The 17,802-nt window shown below is 44.2% G+C and overlaps 1 protein-coding gene across 3 annotated transcripts in view; it reads right to left on the bottom strand.

The window, feature by feature from the left end:
* Nucleotides 1-4,210, bottom strand: part of DMRT1 (doublesex and mab-3 related transcription factor 1) — a 67,871-nt gene extending 63,661 nt beyond the window's left edge. The window contains exons 1-2 of one of the 3 annotated variants that reach the window (XM_032676347.1): nt 3,684-4,210; nt 508-691 (exon numbers count right to left, since the gene is read on the bottom strand). In XM_032676347.1, the coding sequence (XP_032532238.1) occupies nt 508-691; nt 3,684-3,968 (469 nt within the window). In that variant the 5' untranslated portion in view covers nt 3,969-4,210. Of the gene's footprint in view, nt 1-507; nt 692-1,420; nt 1,656-2,903; nt 3,121-3,683 lie in introns of those variants that run through there. The other 2 variants (XM_032676349.1, XM_032676348.1) reach the window with 2 other exon arrangements.
* Between the last annotated feature and the right edge of the window lie 13,592 nt (nt 4,211-17,802).

The raw sequence follows: 17,802 nt of genomic DNA, 5'->3' as shown, positions 1-17,802 counted from the left end.
TCTATTGTGGTTCATCACACCACGCCACGCAGAACCAATGTACCACCCCTTCAAGTCACATAAGGTTGACAGATCTCTGCTGCTGAAGTCAATAATGTTCTCTACATACTTGGCTTCTATACAGTTCTGGAAACTCTCAAATTTTGAAGAAGACACACAGCCGGCCAAAACACAGCTGCCAGGACTGTGGCAGGAGTATGTATTTTGGGACAAAGGAGAAAAGCTGCCCATAAATCTCTACTCACAGGCATACACCTTACTGAATTTAATTACAACACCCATCTCTATCAAAGACATTTTGATTTTCAAGTAAAAATAATCAATTAAACTATGAAAGACTCATCCTGGATTCTTCCCTTCTTCTAACTGTACCAAGAGAGCAACACTGCTCTTGGAGAGGGGACTCCATAACCCCATTGTCACAGAGAGGGCAAGAGGTGCAAGAGTAGGTATAAGCAGCATTAGCCACTGACCCGGGCCATGAGCATCACCCTCCCAGCACTTTACCTGATGGTGTACTAGCTGCTGTCATGGCTGTACTCATTGAGTGCATAGGGCTGCTGCTTTCCAACGAGAGGCAAGAGCTGCCACCACCGTTCTTCTTAAGAAATGTCTCGGGGACACTAGGCAGGGGCACTGGGTGGCTGATTCCCAGTTCCTCTTCCTGAGCTTGCTGTCTTCTCAGTGCAACCTGGAAACAAAAGACAGACCTAAGCACATGCTCTGTGGCTTGAGCACAATTTATACTGGCAACAAAGGAAGACTCAGATTCCAGGCTAGTTTTCCCCTCTGGGTACTCTGAATGGCGTTGATCATAGAATCATACAATCATTAAGACTGAAAAAGACCTCTAAGATTATTTAAGAAGTCTAACCTTTGACCAAACACAACCATGTTAACTAAACCACACCACTAACAGCCATGTCCAGTCATTTCTGGAACACCTCCAGGGACGGTGACTCCAGCACTTCCCTGGGCACCCGTTCCAATGCCTGACAACCCTTTCTGTAAAGAAGTTCTTCCTGACGTCCAACTTGAACCTCCCCTGGTGCAGCCTGAAGCCATTTTGTCTTGTCCTGTTGCTAGCTGCCTGGGAGAAGAGGCCAACCCCCATCTTGCTATAACCTCCTTTCAGGTAGCTGTAGAGAGTGATAAGGTCTCCCCTTGAGCCTCCCTCCTTTTCTTCAGGCTAAACAACCCCAGCTTCCTCAGCTACTCCACAAATGCTTTACACTCTCTAGAACCTTTTCAACAATCCAGCAAGTGGGTAGAGAAGAATATAAAGGAGATTATAAAGCTACCGAAAACCAACCCTTTTTTGCGTCCAAGCATATATGAACAAGCCTATGAAATGCTGGGGACATATACATCTTTCTCCACCGAAGCCAGAAGATGACGTATTACAGCTGCCTGCACTCACCCAACACAGCTGCTCCAGGGAAAGGCAGTCTGGAAAAAGCGTAGTTACTACCCTCCTCTCTGCTGATACACAGCTGCTGGGGACAGGAAATGAATCTGCTTGCAGGGCTCTACTGTGCCTCTTCATCAGTATAAAGCAGCTCTTCATGAAGGCTTATACTTGTAATCTGCTACTCTGTTCAAGCCTGTTAGGTTTCCTTGCTGGCTCTTTGCTGGAAATGTTGCCCCTCAAGGAAATTTCAGTGTATAGTGCACTGTACACAAAGAACCATTATGGAAGAAGCATGGCAAATGTAGGATGTAAAGAGCATGTCAGACAGCATCACACACATAGCATGTAGCTGGCCAGGCCTGGAAAAGCCAGAGCTTCCCATTTTTTTCCCAACACTGACAATATTTCAAAGCCTAGCTGGTACTGGCCAAGCCCACAGGCACTATGCAGTCTGTGTACAAACAAACCAGATCTGTTGCTTACAGAGGGTCCCTTCTGCCTCATGTGAACTGGTAGATCAATTCTGCACATCTGTCCGCTCATGCAAAGTAGTGATATGTGTCCAGGAGGTATATATGACACTGCTACAGCTACCTATCCTGCTCCTTGTCAGGTGACTGATTTGCATCTTTATTTGAACCTTGGAAATTCTGATTACAGACTGGCATCGTGGGCTTTTCTTGCTTGAAATTCTCCTGGATGTCTTGGGCAGGACTCCCTTACATTTTCATGTTCAACAGCAACATTTTTACTAATACAAATGTGTAATATTGTTAATTAGTATTAGCTCTTCCAATAAAAGAAATCCCAAGCAGGAGGTGTAGACTTGTGAACACCACTGTAACTCTGACTTCACAAGCCAGTAACCTTGACCTGCGAAATTCCACCAGCATCAAGGGGCTTATTGCAGAAATATACTGAAAGGGGGAAAGACAAACTCTCAGTGTGCAACTCCTACACAGATAAGGTTTAGTTAGGGAGGCTTTCAAAGCCACTTTCAAATACTAGGCAGGGAAGACAAAACCCACAGGAGGGCCATCACCAAAGCCTGCTAGCAGGAGGCATCCACTCCCTAGAAGAAGCAGCTGAGCAGCTAGAGAAGAGTCTGTGCAGAAGGGGACACTTGCTCTGACAACACTACACTTTGTGCTCCCTTCCCCGAGGCAGATGGCAAAGGGATTCATGTTTATTATTTCACAGTTCACACCAGGCAGAGAAAATGCATGTAACTTGGGCATAACAATTATTTCTGGACTGCCACGCCACCGACAAAGAGGAATTGTTTAAATGAACAAAAACTCAATCCCAGTGAGATCTGAAGACATTTCATAAACTTGTACTGAATAACTGAACAAAAAAATGGGGAAAGATTTAATCCAGAGCTGCTAAGATTTTTAAAAGCTGTCTGGCCGACATTCATTTTATGTGGGATCGCGAAGCTCTGAGCGCATATCACTCGCAGGATGCGGGGGTCTGATACCACTGCCTTTACCTGCACCAGCAGCTGCCTTCTCATTTGTCGGTAAGGGACCGTTTACACTAACTAAAGAGCGCAAGCCCCCCGGCCAGAGCTCATATGCCAGTAGCCACTACATGCCGACTGCTCCTCTTAATGTTGTTTTTCAAGATAAGGATCACAACGGGTTAATATAGCCCTACATTTGCCCTGCCCGAGAGCTGTGATTTCACCTGGACTACCAACGAAACAAAGTTATTCCTCCTCTAAACTAGATGCCGTTTTCTTAACGGTTACTGAGCCCTCGTTTAGATTTAAAATAACCCACTGCCGTAGCGATTTGCAGAGCTGCTATACGCAAAATCTGGAACAACGCCGTCAAAAAATAAGTCAGAAATGAGCTCAAGTAATGCCTCCCAGCATCAGCAAACGCAACCACGGCCGTCCCGCGCAGTCGGGAGCTGTCCACAGGGCTGGGCTGTAGGCGGCTGGGGGAGCGGCGCTCTGCCGTGCGCTCACCGCCGCCCCTCGCCCCGCTCCGCCGGCTCGCCCGCACCACAGTCCTGCGCGCCTCTGGGGCATCTCCCATTTGTTATGTAAAACAAAATTATATAACCTAAGAGAAATACAGCTGAAAGTCTCATTAACGTAGGAAGGAGCCGATGCAACTACTAACTCGAGCCCGGGGCGAGGCCACCCGCGGTCGCACACCGCACCTCGGCGCGGCCACCTGGCCCCGACGGCCACTAACCCCGCTGGGGGCAGGGCACTGCCCGCCGCCGGCAGACACCCCTCGCCGCTCCGGGAAGAGCTCACCTGCGCTGCCATCACCCGCTGCCGCTCGGCGATCAGGCTGCACTTGTTGCACTGGCAGTCCCGCCACATGCAGAACCGCTTGTGCCCCTTCAGCGGCGAGGAGTAGCCGTGGTTGCGGCAGCGGGCACACTTGGGCATACGCGGCCGCTTCTTCCCCGCCGCGCCGGCACCCCTGTCCGCTGGGACAGCCGCCATGGGCGCTGCCGCCTTCCCGAAGCCGCCCGCCTTGTCCCCCGGCCCCGCGACGTCCGGGGGCTTGCTGAAGGCCGGGGTGTCACTGGGCATCGCGGCGGGCTGGCTGCACCTGGGCCAGGGGTCGGCGCGGCTCTGCCCGCCCCCGTCCCGTCACCCCACGCGTTTTGGCGGGCAGAGGCGGCTGCTGTTTCCCCTCCTGCCTTGCCTCCCCCCACCCCTGCTGCAGGGGGTCCGTGCGGCCGCGAAGTCCTCGCTATCCCAGGGAGCTGGCGCCGGGTTGTTCCCTGGGGCGGGGGGAACGCCACCCCTCCCTTCCCACTCCTCCCTCCCCCACCAGGCCGGCCCGCGGCGGGAAAGGCGGGTCCCTGCCCAGGCGGGTGGCCGTCGGATGCACAGCGGGGCGGTGGGTGCGGGGCCGGGGCGGCCCCGAGCGCGGGCGTGGTGCCGGAGATACCCGGGGGGTCGGCTTAGCCGCGGGGCCCGCAGGTCCCGGATGACACCATGGCCTGACCCTCGGTCGGAGGCGGCTCTGCGGCCTCCCTGCGACCTCTCCGCGCCCGCGCTGCCGGGGCAACTCAGGTTTGGGCAGGCGACCAACGTGGCCTGGCCCGAGGAGAGCTGTGACCCCCAAATAAAACATCCGTGTTGCCGCAGCTCAGTTGCTCTCAGTCGTGAGGCTGCTGGTTTCTTGCTGGACTACATCTCCCGTTCACAAGTTCGCTCCCACTCGTATCCCTCAATGGGTATAAACGATAGCTGTGTGGGCAGGTGATCCCAACAAGTACAGGCAGTGAGAGCATGGTGACAACTTGGTAGCCATTGCCTCTGGAGTGGGTGTCGATGGCAGAGCGGCTGTACTCTGCAGGGGAAGACAAGCAAAGATGCTTTTTTCTTCTTTATGTAGACCGCCTTTCCAACTTGGCAGTATCTGATTTATAGACGCATACAGCTCTACAGATATTATTTACAGTATTAATATTTCCTCTGTTACACCTTTAAATCTTTCTGAGCTCAACTTTAGATGACGCTATCTTCATGCTGAAATGAAACTATTAAATTACATCTCAATCTAAGATGAATGACAACTGTCAAATGAGTGACTCAACAGAGATGAAGCAGAAAGCGCCTGAGATTATGTGAGGCTGATTTATAAAGATTGCATAAAGATTTCTATAACCTCAGCTTCATGACTCAGCATATCAGATGGTAATAAGTTACAGTAGGTAGAAATTTATTTCTGCTGGAAGAAGCCAAGGAAAGCGTCTCCCTTTTTGAGATCAGCTAACTCCCAGCTAATTCTGCTTAGACTGAACCTCCATGCTGGAAACAGTGAGTGCCTATCCCAGCCTGAAGAAAGCCCCAGATCTTTGCTGCTTGATCCTTTGCATTAGCCTTTAATACATCACATTTAAAGAACTTTTTTCTTCACAGTACAACATTGGAGACATTTATGGCACTTTCCATCCTCTAGAGAGACAACATTAAACCTCACTGTTAAGCCCTGGTCTCGAGCAGCCACATAGTTCTCAAGCAACACCCCAGCAGAAGTCCTATGGGCTTGGTGCGGGTGTATTGCCATCATTCAACTCACAGAAACTGAAACTTTCTCCTTGCTGGGATTGACATTTCTGATGTCAATAACTGCACATTCTCCTGCAAGAGAGGAGAAGACGAATACAACGTTTAGTGGAACAAAATTAGGATTTTTCTTTATACCTAATGGTGCATATTACTAATATTTAAGGAGGTGAACAATGCAAACAGGCATACCTAGCATCCTATATCAAAATATGAAATTCCTCCCTGAATGAAACCAGTTTAGATCTTCTCAACTCATAGAGGCATTGATCAGTCTCTGAAGTTGTTGTCTAGGAGCAAGTGAGTCCTGAAAGTGAATCTCCAGTTTGTGAGGGTCAGTGCATGGTGGAGCACATGCACAGGAATGTTTTCAGGTACTCACATGCAAATTGTCTTGGAGTCAACTGAAAATGCAAATTAAAAAGTAGATGAAAGGAGGCTAAATCAAAAGAACAAGAAAGGCAAAATAAAATAAAACCCAATAAGATGAGGTATGAAGAGGTAGGAGAAGAAAAAGCACATCAGAAATGAGAGGAGGAGAAAGAGAAAAACTGGAAAGGGTGAAAAAAGAGGAGAAATAAAAGAAGCACAGTATATAAAGCAAGCAAATGCAAAGTAGAAATAATAGCAGTCATCAGCTGCTTATATATGCCTTTTCACTAGAAACAAGTGTGACAGCTAACCTCAGAGATGAATTACAAGATGCAAAAAATGCAACAGTTCCAAGAAGAATATTCATTCATCACTGTTTCACATAACTAGTATTTTCTACTCCTGATTTTCAGGCTAGCTGCACAGATCTTTATTATCCATAATGTTACAGAACCTACTGGTGAGGGGTAAAAAAATAATGATCTGGTATTTTGTGTTCTGGATGAATACCACCAAAATACCTAGATGCAAGATGCCTACTTGCATGATGAATGCAAGTACACAATTGATCATTTAATAATGAATTGCTTTTGTTTTGCTAGCTCAAGTCACACTTTGAATATGGGGTTAGAGTGCAGTGTTTTTCTCAGTTTTTTTAATGGGTGCTTGGTGATACTGGATTTGTCATCTGTGGAGTCATGAAGTAATAGGAGATAGTCATAAACTTCCATTGGTCCTAACACAAATCACAGCAACCTCACTGCGAGTCTTCAGGAAATTGCAGTCATTGTCATTCATTTAATGTACGTCTGAGCATCTCTGGTTTGAGCCTGTCCAGTGATGATGGCAGTGACTAAACATTACTGCAGTTTGCTGGCACCTTTGGAAATAACTGTAATCAATGTTTCTGAAGAAAAAAAATAACAAAAGACAGTTTTGCCTCTTTTTTTTTTAAATAGGTATCTGAAAGTTGTCCTTTAGGTTTAACTTTTTTTGTACAAGCCTTTAAAGTACAAAACGTCGTCTGTTAGTGATGATCTGTCCTTTGCTGATGCATGCCTTTGTCTGATCCCTTGAACCTTGCAAAAATGTTCTATTTGGCATGACCGAGCAACCCAATAGAGGGGTCACAAATTAAAAAGGGTTTAATTCTAACACTGTTGACTGGAAAGTGAGGACCTTTCACCGAAGTAAGCGGGGTTGAGTGCATTTACTAAGTCCATTTTAGAGGTCTGCTAGTTCTGATTCTGTTGGTTTTTGTTTGGTTTTTGTTTGTTTGTTTTGGTTATTTCCTGTCAGTGGGTCACACCAGAGAGGTTTTGCCCTGTCTCTTTGCAGTAGATATTTTTGACTCTCCCAGGTCATTTTACAGACTGTATCCCCAGGGCTGGTTGGTGAATTCCCAGCAGAGCCTCAGCTGCAGGAGCGGTGAGGGATAGAAGATAAAGCATGCACGCTGCTGGTCCACATTTTTGAAAACATCGGCATGTTCATAAACACTTTGGACATTTAGAACAAAATATCAAAGACAGCCAGAGGGAGTCAAGCGAAGGAGGGAAACCATGCCAGCACGTTCCCCTGAGACACTGATAGGAGCTGGGAAACTCCTCAATGTTGGACTTCAGTGCTTCCCTGCAGCTTTGGGTCTCTTGGCTGCCCTATAGCCATCAGTTTAGCAGAATAAACGGGTGTAACCGCCATCTGCACTCCTCCATTTGTGTTATTTCACACATGTAATTTACTCATGTGAGTCATCAGCTTGATATCAGTGGGTCTACTTGTGCGAATAGTCTTCCATGCAAATGTATTTGCTGGAGTGACAGACATCATCGTGACGACTAAATGGATTGAAAAGATACTTCAGGAAAAATCCAGTAGGTGGCATAAATAAGCTGTATATTTTTTTCCACTTTCTATTATACAATTTTTTTTTTCTTTCATTCATTCCTTATTTTAAACCTCATTTAACTTACAGGGAAGCTGAAATTTTATCACTTGGCTCTTAAAACACAATCCCATAGGCAAAGGTTTTATTCCAAATTGAGAAATTTTTTTACACTTTCTGGCAGCATATACCTCCCCCCTCCCCCCCCCCATATTTATGTTTTTACAGTTTTCTGTTTTCAAGTTATACATTTAGGACTGCCTACAGCACAACAAAAGGTAAAGGTTTCTTATTAGGACAGGCATATCTGAACTGCTTGATTCACTTCTCCTCAAACTCCTTTTTCCTTTTTTTCCCTCTTCTTTGAAGTTCAGGCTTCCACTCTCACTTGAGTGAACAACTAAAGCAGTTTATAGTGCTGCCACCACTTGCTATTTGCTGCTTTTCCTCGGTGTGAGTTAGGAGAGTCCTTGGGATGGTGGTCCACAGCTTCTCTCCAGTGAGCACAGGGATGTCTTTCTGCATCAGCCTGAAAAGCTGCTGTGCTTAGCTCCACTTACAAAGACTACTGGTTGTTAGCAAGGTGGGACAAATTGAGTACCTTCTTCAGCACCTTCAGTTCATGTTCTTTTCTCCTGGCACAAATCCATACCCTTTGGGTGACACCCCTGCAGGGGACCTTTCTTCAAAGGGTACAAGAAGGGATGTTGGCAGGGGACAGGGAACAGCATCATCTGTATCCCAAGTTGGAGAACAGGCCTGCCACAGCAGATGATATGCCTTCATGGTCACTTAAGTGATGGGTTCACTCATACTCTGCTTGTTGGTGTTCTCCCAACATGTGGAAAAAGAGCGTTTACATCAGTAACTTCAGATGAGCTATAGCTGAGAAAAGCCACCAGAGATTGTTGCCTGAGCAAACGCATGTTTGTTTGCAAGACACCTGCTAATCAGAATCTAGAGTTTAATGGTCCAAAATCCAGGGCTGTGGTAAAACTGCTTACATAAAACTCAAGAAAAGCCTGCCTGTAACAACAAACGGCTCTTCCCCTTCATAACTGCGAGCCCTGCCAATTACATTGGCCCACACTGCTCAATAAAAACAAACTGAAAACAAGATTCACTCTGTTAGATTATGCCAAATACAGTAAAAATCAAAGCAGTTTTCAAGTTCAATGAAGCAAATAGAATGGAGATATTTTAAAAATGGGTATGTTTATCATGTTTCCATCCTGAGTAGCTTTACTAAAAACAGGCATAAAGAAGAGAAAAAATTACCTTTTTTTCACTAGTGCTTACATTCTCCATTTCCTAATTTGTTCATGCAAATTGGAATAATTTCATTGCAGACTTAAAGGGTGAGAAAACCATGCTGTTAGCTCCTTAAAAATTTCAGTCATTGTTAATAATTGACTTGGATAGCTATTTGAAAGCATTATTAGGTCCAGCTTTTAAAACAGAAGGTAAAAAGTGAGCGTGGAGAAAACCACTGAATTGCTTCTTCTCAGTATTCATTGTTCATTTTAGGCACACTTAAAAATTAATTGGATCCAGTGACTTAGAACATTGAAGACTCTTGCATGACTCATTAAGCTGACATTTCTAACATTTGTAATTCACACAGTAAGAATGATAGAGTCACATAAGCCATCTATACATTTGAGTTCCTTCATCAGGGTAGGACTGCTGAAGAGAATGCCCTTAGTTTTGAGTATCATCATCAATTCAGCTCTAAGACATCTGTAATGGAGCTGAGTTTGATAGACTGCTAGAATGTGAAAAACTAAACTCCAACCTCTTAAAAACAGGCAACACAATTAATTGCTACTTTTTTATTTATGGTCTTTAATGTTTTAATGGATACAGTTAAATTTCCACATCATTGAGCAAGCCAATTGGTATTTAAAGGAAGAAATAGATCATTTCAAATTATAAAGCACTTGCTTTATTACCTATGCCTTCTTTAAGTGATGCAAGTTTTTATTATTTTGCATTCTTGATCTTAAGAAACTTAAAACTGCTGGAGCTCCATGATTCTGAGGGACAGTTACAGCTGAGGTAGCAGAAGGGGCAGGTTTTGCTGTGTCAATTTGTTGTCCATCCAATTTATTTATTCATGTAGTATTATTTGTTTCTGCTATTTCAGATGCTTAATAGAAACAAAAGTATTGTTATAATATCTCCTGAATTAATTTTCTTCTTTTTTCTTTAAGCCTAAATAAACATATTCTTCACGTAATATTTTGCAGTCAGGAGAGCATTCTGTGTGAATTTCCCATAAAATCAGTCAGGGTAGCACCCATGTCTGAGAGCAAAGTGTTGTGCTGCTCTTCCCCCATTTCTTCCCACTTCCAGTGAGAAGTCTTTCGAATCCACTGAGTGAGGCAGGGGTGTCAGAATTGCCTCCAGACACAGCTGAGCCCTTCCAAATATTTTAATGAAACTCAAATGACTGTTACTTAATCAGCCATGCTGTGAAATGACGTGATGTGAGTTGCTGACCTTTCACATTTTCTAGGCTGAGAAAGAGACTTTTTTCTTCCCTGGGAGCCTGACTTTTCCACTGAAGCCTCTCCTGTCTGCCCTCCATGCCCCAGAGCCCCCAGAGCAATCGGACAGTTCAGAGGTGGTCCCCAAACACTACAGACAGTGTATTAGGTCTTCCCATCTTCAGGGGTTCATCCCACATCCATGCCAGAAATCTAGTTCAGAGAAAGGACCTGGGAAATTTGGGTCCCAGGAAACATACGCCTCTCAGGTAAGGCTTTGCTTAGTGCTATCAAGATACAGATAATTAGAACACTTAGTTGGCTTTCTTAGGCAACAGTTTTCTTCTATCCCTTGCATGTCGTTCAGCAGTATTGGGATCTCTGTACATCATATGTGTACATCTTCTAATTAGGAGTAACCAAGTTCCTCTAATTCTATTGGTGAGAAGCTGCTAAGGAAGATGACACACTGTTATGAATTATTTCAACTGTCAGGCTATTAATTTTAATTAGTCTAGCTTTGTCTAGACACTGAAATGCTTTGAGAGGTGATGGGAACATTGTATGGAAACTAATTAGTCAGACACCATAATTTTCTGTCATTCCAATGCAAATTGTGCCTTTTGCAGAAGCCAGAACAAAGGTGTTCTGAGCCCAGCTCAGCCATCCCAGCTAAGTGTATGCAAATATTCACCTTGTCTGAGTAAAATATTTTTAAAATATTCTCAAGAGTTTGAAATTGTAACAGATAACACATGATAAGGTTGAGAACAAAGAGTAGCTTCTCTACGTGGTCGTTTAAGTCATTGTTTTCTCTCACCTGTTTTTAAGAAACCAAGGCACAGAGATTGCCTTTTCATTGGAAGGCAGCTTCTGTGACTTCACAATAATGATGTCTAAGAGCATTTGTTCATTAGGTACCTAAGGTAAGTAGGGTACACCTCTAAAATTGCCTGACTATCTATAAACACAATAGCCCATAGTTCCTCTCTGTAGGATACACTGTGTTCTATGATCTGAATGATACACACCTTAAATACCTGCCTGGTTATTCACTTTACCCTGTAGCTCATTGTCCCGCTCTGCTCTGTGCTGGTGTGGCCTCACCTTGAATATTGTGTGAAGTTCTGGGCACCTCTGTACAAGAAAGATATTGAGCTACTAGAGAGTGTCCAAAGGAAGGTAACGGAGATGGTGAAGGGCCTTGAGGGGAAATCATATGAAGAGTGGCTGAGGTAACTTGGTGTGTTCAGCCGGGAGGAGACTGAGGGGAGACCTTGTTGAAGTCTACAACTTCCTTGTGAGGGGAAGAAGAGAGGCAGGCACCAATTGTGACCAGTGACAGGAACCAAGGGAATTGCCTGAAGTTGTGTCAGGGGAGGTTTAGGTTGGATAGTAGAAGAAGGTTCTTCACCTAGAGGGTAGTTGGGTACTGGAACAGGCTCCCCAGGGAAGTGGTCACAGCACCAAGCCTGACAGAGTTCAAGGGGCATTTGGCTGATGCTCTCAGGCATGTGTGTGACTCTTGGAGCTGGTTCTGTGCAGAGCTAAGGGTTGGACTCAGTGATCCTTGTGGGTCCCTTCCAACTCAGCATATTCTGTGATTCTGTGATGTTCTGGTCCACTGGGTGAAGAACATATGCCGTAACCAACTTCAAGTAGCTATTTATTCTTATGTGTTTCAGTGAGATCCCTCTTATCATTTTTTTCAAAATAAACTTTTAAGAATAAAGTGAAAATTACACACGTATACACTCATATTTTGTTTTACAGAATATGCTGAGTTGGAAGGGACCTGCAAGGATCATAAAAGTCCAGTTCTTATATGAATGGCCCATACAGGCCATTCATGGTTAAGAACCATGGCCTTAACCATACAAGGTTAAGACCTTGCTGTCCTTAACACCAAGCTCTAACCAACTGAGCTAATCTCATATACACATTTTTTTCTTTTTTTTAGAAAAGAGAGTATTCACCTGGTTACATCATGGTATTTTTGTTAAAATAGGAGCTGTTATCGAGCATGGCAATGTTGCTACAAAGAATAACTTGCACTTTTATTTCTATTCAAAAAAGTATCTAAAATTATTGTTATTATCAGTTTTCATTTCTAAGGGGGCACCACTTAACTACTCACAAAAGATGGTCAAAATAACTGATGTCCTAGACCAAGTCATGTGAATCATACTTTAGAAGTGGACGGGTGAAAGTAATGGTGGTATAGAGAGGCAATGTTAGTTTCAGCACTGGAATTCAGGAATGGCCTCAAAATGCATGTTGATACAACCCTCCTCCTGGAGCGGACAGGAGTGACTTTCACACACTTAGTTGTGTTTTGATGCAATCAAAGCAGAGGAAGAACAACCTCATTATGCCATAAAGAAGCAGACCCTCCGAGACCAGACGGTTCTCTTTATCATGGTAGTTGCCCTTTGCTCAGTTGTAGAACTCCCTCCTCATTCCCCTGAGGGAAGTCTGATGGAGCATTTACTGGCTAAACTGCTCTGACGTGAGAGGCAGCTGTGTCTTTAGAAGGTGTCATACACCATCAAAGAAACGAGAAGCGTCTCCAAACTCGTTTCTGAAGCCTTCCACCAGAGGTCTGAAAGCTCCCCCTGCACACACGGAAGGTACCATTCCGACCTGAATGTAAGGGTATATTAACCCATCGCACTGTGTTTCACAGGCTTCTTCCCCCAGCCCCGATGGATCAAGACTATCACTTCGACCAACAGACAACTATATTGCAACAATGAACTCTTCTCACTGAGATATATGGGTGGCAATATGTTTTTACTCTTTTCCTTTTTCTTTTCTTTCTTCCTCTTTCTTTCTTTCATACATTTTCTTATGTGATATTTTTATGCTTTCCTGTTGCTATGTTATTTTAGATAGTAATAACCAAAACAGCTACATACCTGCTTTCCATCGCAACCAAATTGTTCCAAAATAAGACTTACATATATGTATATATATATTTACAAACATGGATCATTCAGTGTCATCTGCCCCAAGAGATTTATTAACAAGAACCTGGGCTATCATGACTTTCTGAGGTAGGTTGTAACTCAGGGGCTGGGGTGGGGGGTGACCTGTTTGTGTGTTTATCATGCTTTAGCTGGAAAAGGGCACCTGGACACCAGAAGCATGTCTCCTGCATCAGATTGCATGGCAGGTGGTTTTGTTAGCATCCTCAAGAAAAACATCCTGTAATTCGAAGGGAAATTTTAATTTCTGGAGCAGAGGTAGATCTCAGAGCCTGGGTAGCCATCCTAATACCTCTTGGTCTTGGGTAGACTAGTTCCTTACAAGTAAAAGAATATGACCCTTAGAGATTCCCCAGAAGGTAATTTCAGGCTCCTGAACTTCTTCCATGCTGACTTGGTAGAAGAGCTGTAGAGGTTTTGCGGTTTAGCACAGTGTTACATGGCAAGGTTCCTTTCTCTGCCTATGGAGCTTACGTTTCTGTTAGCAGGTGTTTTACAGTGCTTGTCACTTCTTCCAAAGGCAATGCTGGGGTACAGGGCACAGCATTTTTCCATCTCCTGACCCCAGATCTTGAAAGGACACTGCTGGGTCTCCTTGTTAAACACAAAATTTGGGTGGAAAGCAGTTCAATGTTTAGTTAAAGAAAATAGTGTAGACCAAGATCTGCATATGACATACATGCAGACTCATACATGCAGGCCCTGACATGTCAGCAGTTGAAAGGGGGTTATTAAAAGAGGAAGAATGAATGAAACAATACCAGAATACTAAAACAAACAAACAAACAAACAAAACCCCCAACCAACCAATCAAAAAAACAACCCAAACCCCAAACCAACCAACCAAAAACCCAAACCCCAACAAACCCCTGTAACTAATTGTTCTGTCAGAGAGTCTGACTGACATGCTTGCAGCAATGTTGGGTTTGTCCTGTCTGCAGAGGTCTCCCCACTCCACAGAGAAGTCATGGGGGAGGCTAGGGTAGAGGAATAACAGCCAGGATCCTGCTGGGGTGCAGCTGGGCTCTCCATCAGATACACGGGCACTGCAGGAAGGCACTGGATGATTTTGTTCACAGAGCTTAAAGGAGGCATTTACAGTCATATCTGTAGTTTGTCTTCAGAAACCCACACACATTTAATATGACTACATATGTCTTCTTTATCTCCAATTCTTGATTGCATTCTGACCAAATGAGTTGTTGTGTGAAGGCCAGAATGTTACCTTGTGACACAACAGCCAGAGATGGCAATGAACTCATATTCATTTAAAACCTCATCTAAGCTTCCCAAGAACTAAAACCTGTTTTTGCAGAACTAATCTGTAGAACTTTCTGTATCTCTTTGCCTAACTGTCCCTTTGCAAATTATGATTTCAGCACTCACATAATGTGAGATGTTCTAAATTCCTTATTTACAGGATTTGTCTCTTACCAAACCAAAACTACTCTTTTAAACTTCTTCCTTATTTTCGGCTTCCAACTTGTTAGCAGCTCTTGTTTGTACTGTTGATGGTGGCATCCTTTGGAGCAGTGACTGTAAAGATGTCAAGTTGCATTGTATCTTCCAGTGTCAGGTGTGTCTGCTCCATTTGAAATGGATAAAAAATACATAACCACTTCTTGCTCTCATCACACTGCCAATTCTTGTTTAATTCACCCTCTGGCAAGTTATCTTTCAACACCGCAGATTTCTAACTTTCTTTCATGCCCACAGATGTATAATATTTTTCCTCAGTTGTTTCAGTCTGGTTTTCCTAAACCAAATCACATTCATGTTTCTAGTCTCTCTCTTTGTACAGCTGTTCTGCTCACACTTCTCCCAAATCAGCTGCCATTGCAGAAGGCATTAACACGCTTCTTGCTCCTCCTGCTAGGCTAGTGATGCAGATTAAGCCAGCATAATAAGGAGCGTCTGAGCAGATATAACTGGTTGGACTGGAAAATTCTCATGATAAATTTGCAATAATAAGTGCATGGCGGAGGTGGGGGGCAAGCCATTTCCAGGGCCAGCCCCTGCCTTCTCACACCTCCTCAGTACCAGTGGATTGTAACTGTCTGATTCCAAGTGTCACTCACCTTTGGGACTGGAGAAAAGTTGCTCTTCCAGCCCCAGAAAATGCCCAAGAGTGATGCAGGAGCACTGCAGGATGACTGCCAGACACAGCAGGTGGCTTTTCATGATACCATAGCCAGGAAGTAGCAAAGGATCTTTATTAAATCTCCCTCTTCTGCCATGGCATGCAAATGCAACCGCATATCTTCATGTCAGTTAAATTAATGTGGCTCATTAAGGAAGGACAGTATTACTGGGGGAGCATGATCTATCCTTTTGGCTCTTCAGCTAGCCAAAGCTCTTGAGGAGAACACAGCTCTTGCTGCTTCTGCAAGAGTGGCTAAAACCATTAAGTGAAAGGCTGGAAAAAAAATTACCAGTATATCTCCTAGAAATACCTCTTTGCTACTTACATTCAGATCAATCCTTACAGATTCCAAAGCACATGCACTGCTTTAAAAAAAAAGTTACCCCTTGTGTTATCTAAGTAATAATCCCGCAAATTAGTGTAGTGGTGTTTTGTGCACATGGACATTGAGGTCTATTATTCATGGCTGAATGTATTTAATCATGCTCTGTTTAAGAGTATAATGATGCCTTAATTACAGGTCTCTACATAAAGGTCCTTGAAGGGCAGTTTTGTATTGTAAGAAATATTTAAAAAAGGCAATTTATTTTTACTGGTGTTGACTGTGTTGGCTAACCAAACAGAAAATATACAGTTATGGTTCTCAAGGGGAATGGCTACCACTCATCCAGTAGCACAGGGGAAAGGAACAAGGTGGATAAAATGAGAGAGAAAAAAGGTTAATCAAGCTTGTCTGCCACGCCCTAACTTGCTTTACGGCCCCAGATGAAGTGCTCACAGCAGGTATCAGCTACCTAAAGTCTCCTGTTTTTCCTGATGACTTTCTCTTTCCTGAGATCTCTTCAGGGTTCATACATAGGGTAGGGGTGTTGATGTGTGGAAACATGCTTTTTCTTTTAACAGGAAAAGCTGAAAATTGTTAAGGAAATTGAACATTTACAACAGAGATTTTGAGAATTCATTAATCTCCTATAGTAAAGAACCATCTGGTATATTGCAAAAGGTTTGTTGTACTGGGTTGTTGTACAGGTTTTGGTAGTGGAGCACTACAGGGGTGTCTTCTGTGAGAAGATGCCAAAAGCTTTCACCACATCCAAGAGAGCCTGTGCCAGTCGGCTCCAAAACAGACCTTCCACTGGCCAAAGCTGAGCCCATCAGCAATGGTGGTAGCATCTCTGGGATAATACGTATAAGAAGAGGGAAAAGCTGCTGCGCAACAGCAGGTGGAATAGAGGTTTGAGAGTATTTGAGAGAAACTGCTATGCAAGCACCAAAGTCAGTGAAGGAGGAGAAGGTGCTCCAGGCACTGGAGCCCATGGTGCAGACCATGGTAAAGCAGGCTGTCCCCCTGCAGCCCACGGAGGTCCATGGAGAAGCAGATATCCACCTGCAGCCTGTAGAGAACCCCATGGCAGAGCAGGTGGATGCCCAAAGGAAGCTGTGACTCTGTTGGAAGACTCTGGAGCAGTCTCCTGGCAGGACCTGTGGACACATGGAGAGAGGAGCAGGTTTGTTGGTAGAACTTGTAACTCTGTGGGGAGCCATGCTGGAACAGTTTGTGAAAAACTGCAGCCTATTGAAAGGACTCCTGTTCAAGAATTTGTGGAGGACTGTCTCCTGTGGGAGGGATCCCCGTGCTAGAGCAAGGGAAGAGGAGGAAGGAACTGCAAGAGCAAAGTGTAATGAACTAACAACCCCCATTCTTGTCTTCCTGTGCCACTGGTAGGGAGCAGGCAGAGAATTCAGTAGTAAAGTTGGGCCTGGGAAGAAGGGAGGGGTTGGGGGAGATGTCTTAAGATTTTATTTTCTCATTATCCTACTCTGATTTGATTGGCAGTATTTCCCCAAGTCAAGTCTGTTTTGCCCATGGTAATTGCTAAGTGATCTCTCCCCTTCCTTGTCTCAACCCACAAGACTTTCCTTATATTCTCTCATCCCTGTCCATCTGAGGAGGGGAGTGACTGAGTCATTTTGGTGGGCACCTAGCATCCAGCCTGGGTCAAACCACCACATACGTATACAGCATAAGACAATACTACTTCATGCTTTGTTTTCATTGCCTAACAACCTGGCAGAAAAACAGATGTGCTACTTTACAAACAACTTTAAGAAGTTGTTACAATCTTCGTTGGGAAAAAAACCCCAAAACATCAAAAAAAAAAAAAAAAAGAAACACACACAAAAAAACCCTCAAACAACCAACCAAACAAAAAACCACATCCCATCCCCTCAAAAAAAAAAAAAAAAACCAACCAAAAAACCTGTTATAGTGTTTCTTGCATAGTATCTTACACAGAGCTTCCCAACTATTCATGCAGGTAGCATGCAATTCTGCAGCTCCCTGGCTGTGTAGTGGTGGAGGTACTGATACATTGGATGATGTCAGATGAACTAAATAAGAAGTGCAGCAACTGATGGAAAAAGACAGGAACCAAGTGGCTCAAGCTCTAACCAGGCACTTCAGTGTACC

Source organism: Chiroxiphia lanceolata, chromosome Z (genome assembly GCF_009829145.1).
Source record: "Chiroxiphia lanceolata isolate bChiLan1 chromosome Z, bChiLan1.pri, whole genome shotgun sequence".
Lineage (NCBI taxonomy): Eukaryota > Metazoa > Chordata > Aves > Passeriformes > Pipridae > Chiroxiphia > Chiroxiphia lanceolata.
Note: the sequence above shows the minus strand (reverse complement) of the source record. Positions and strands in the feature narration are given on the sequence as shown.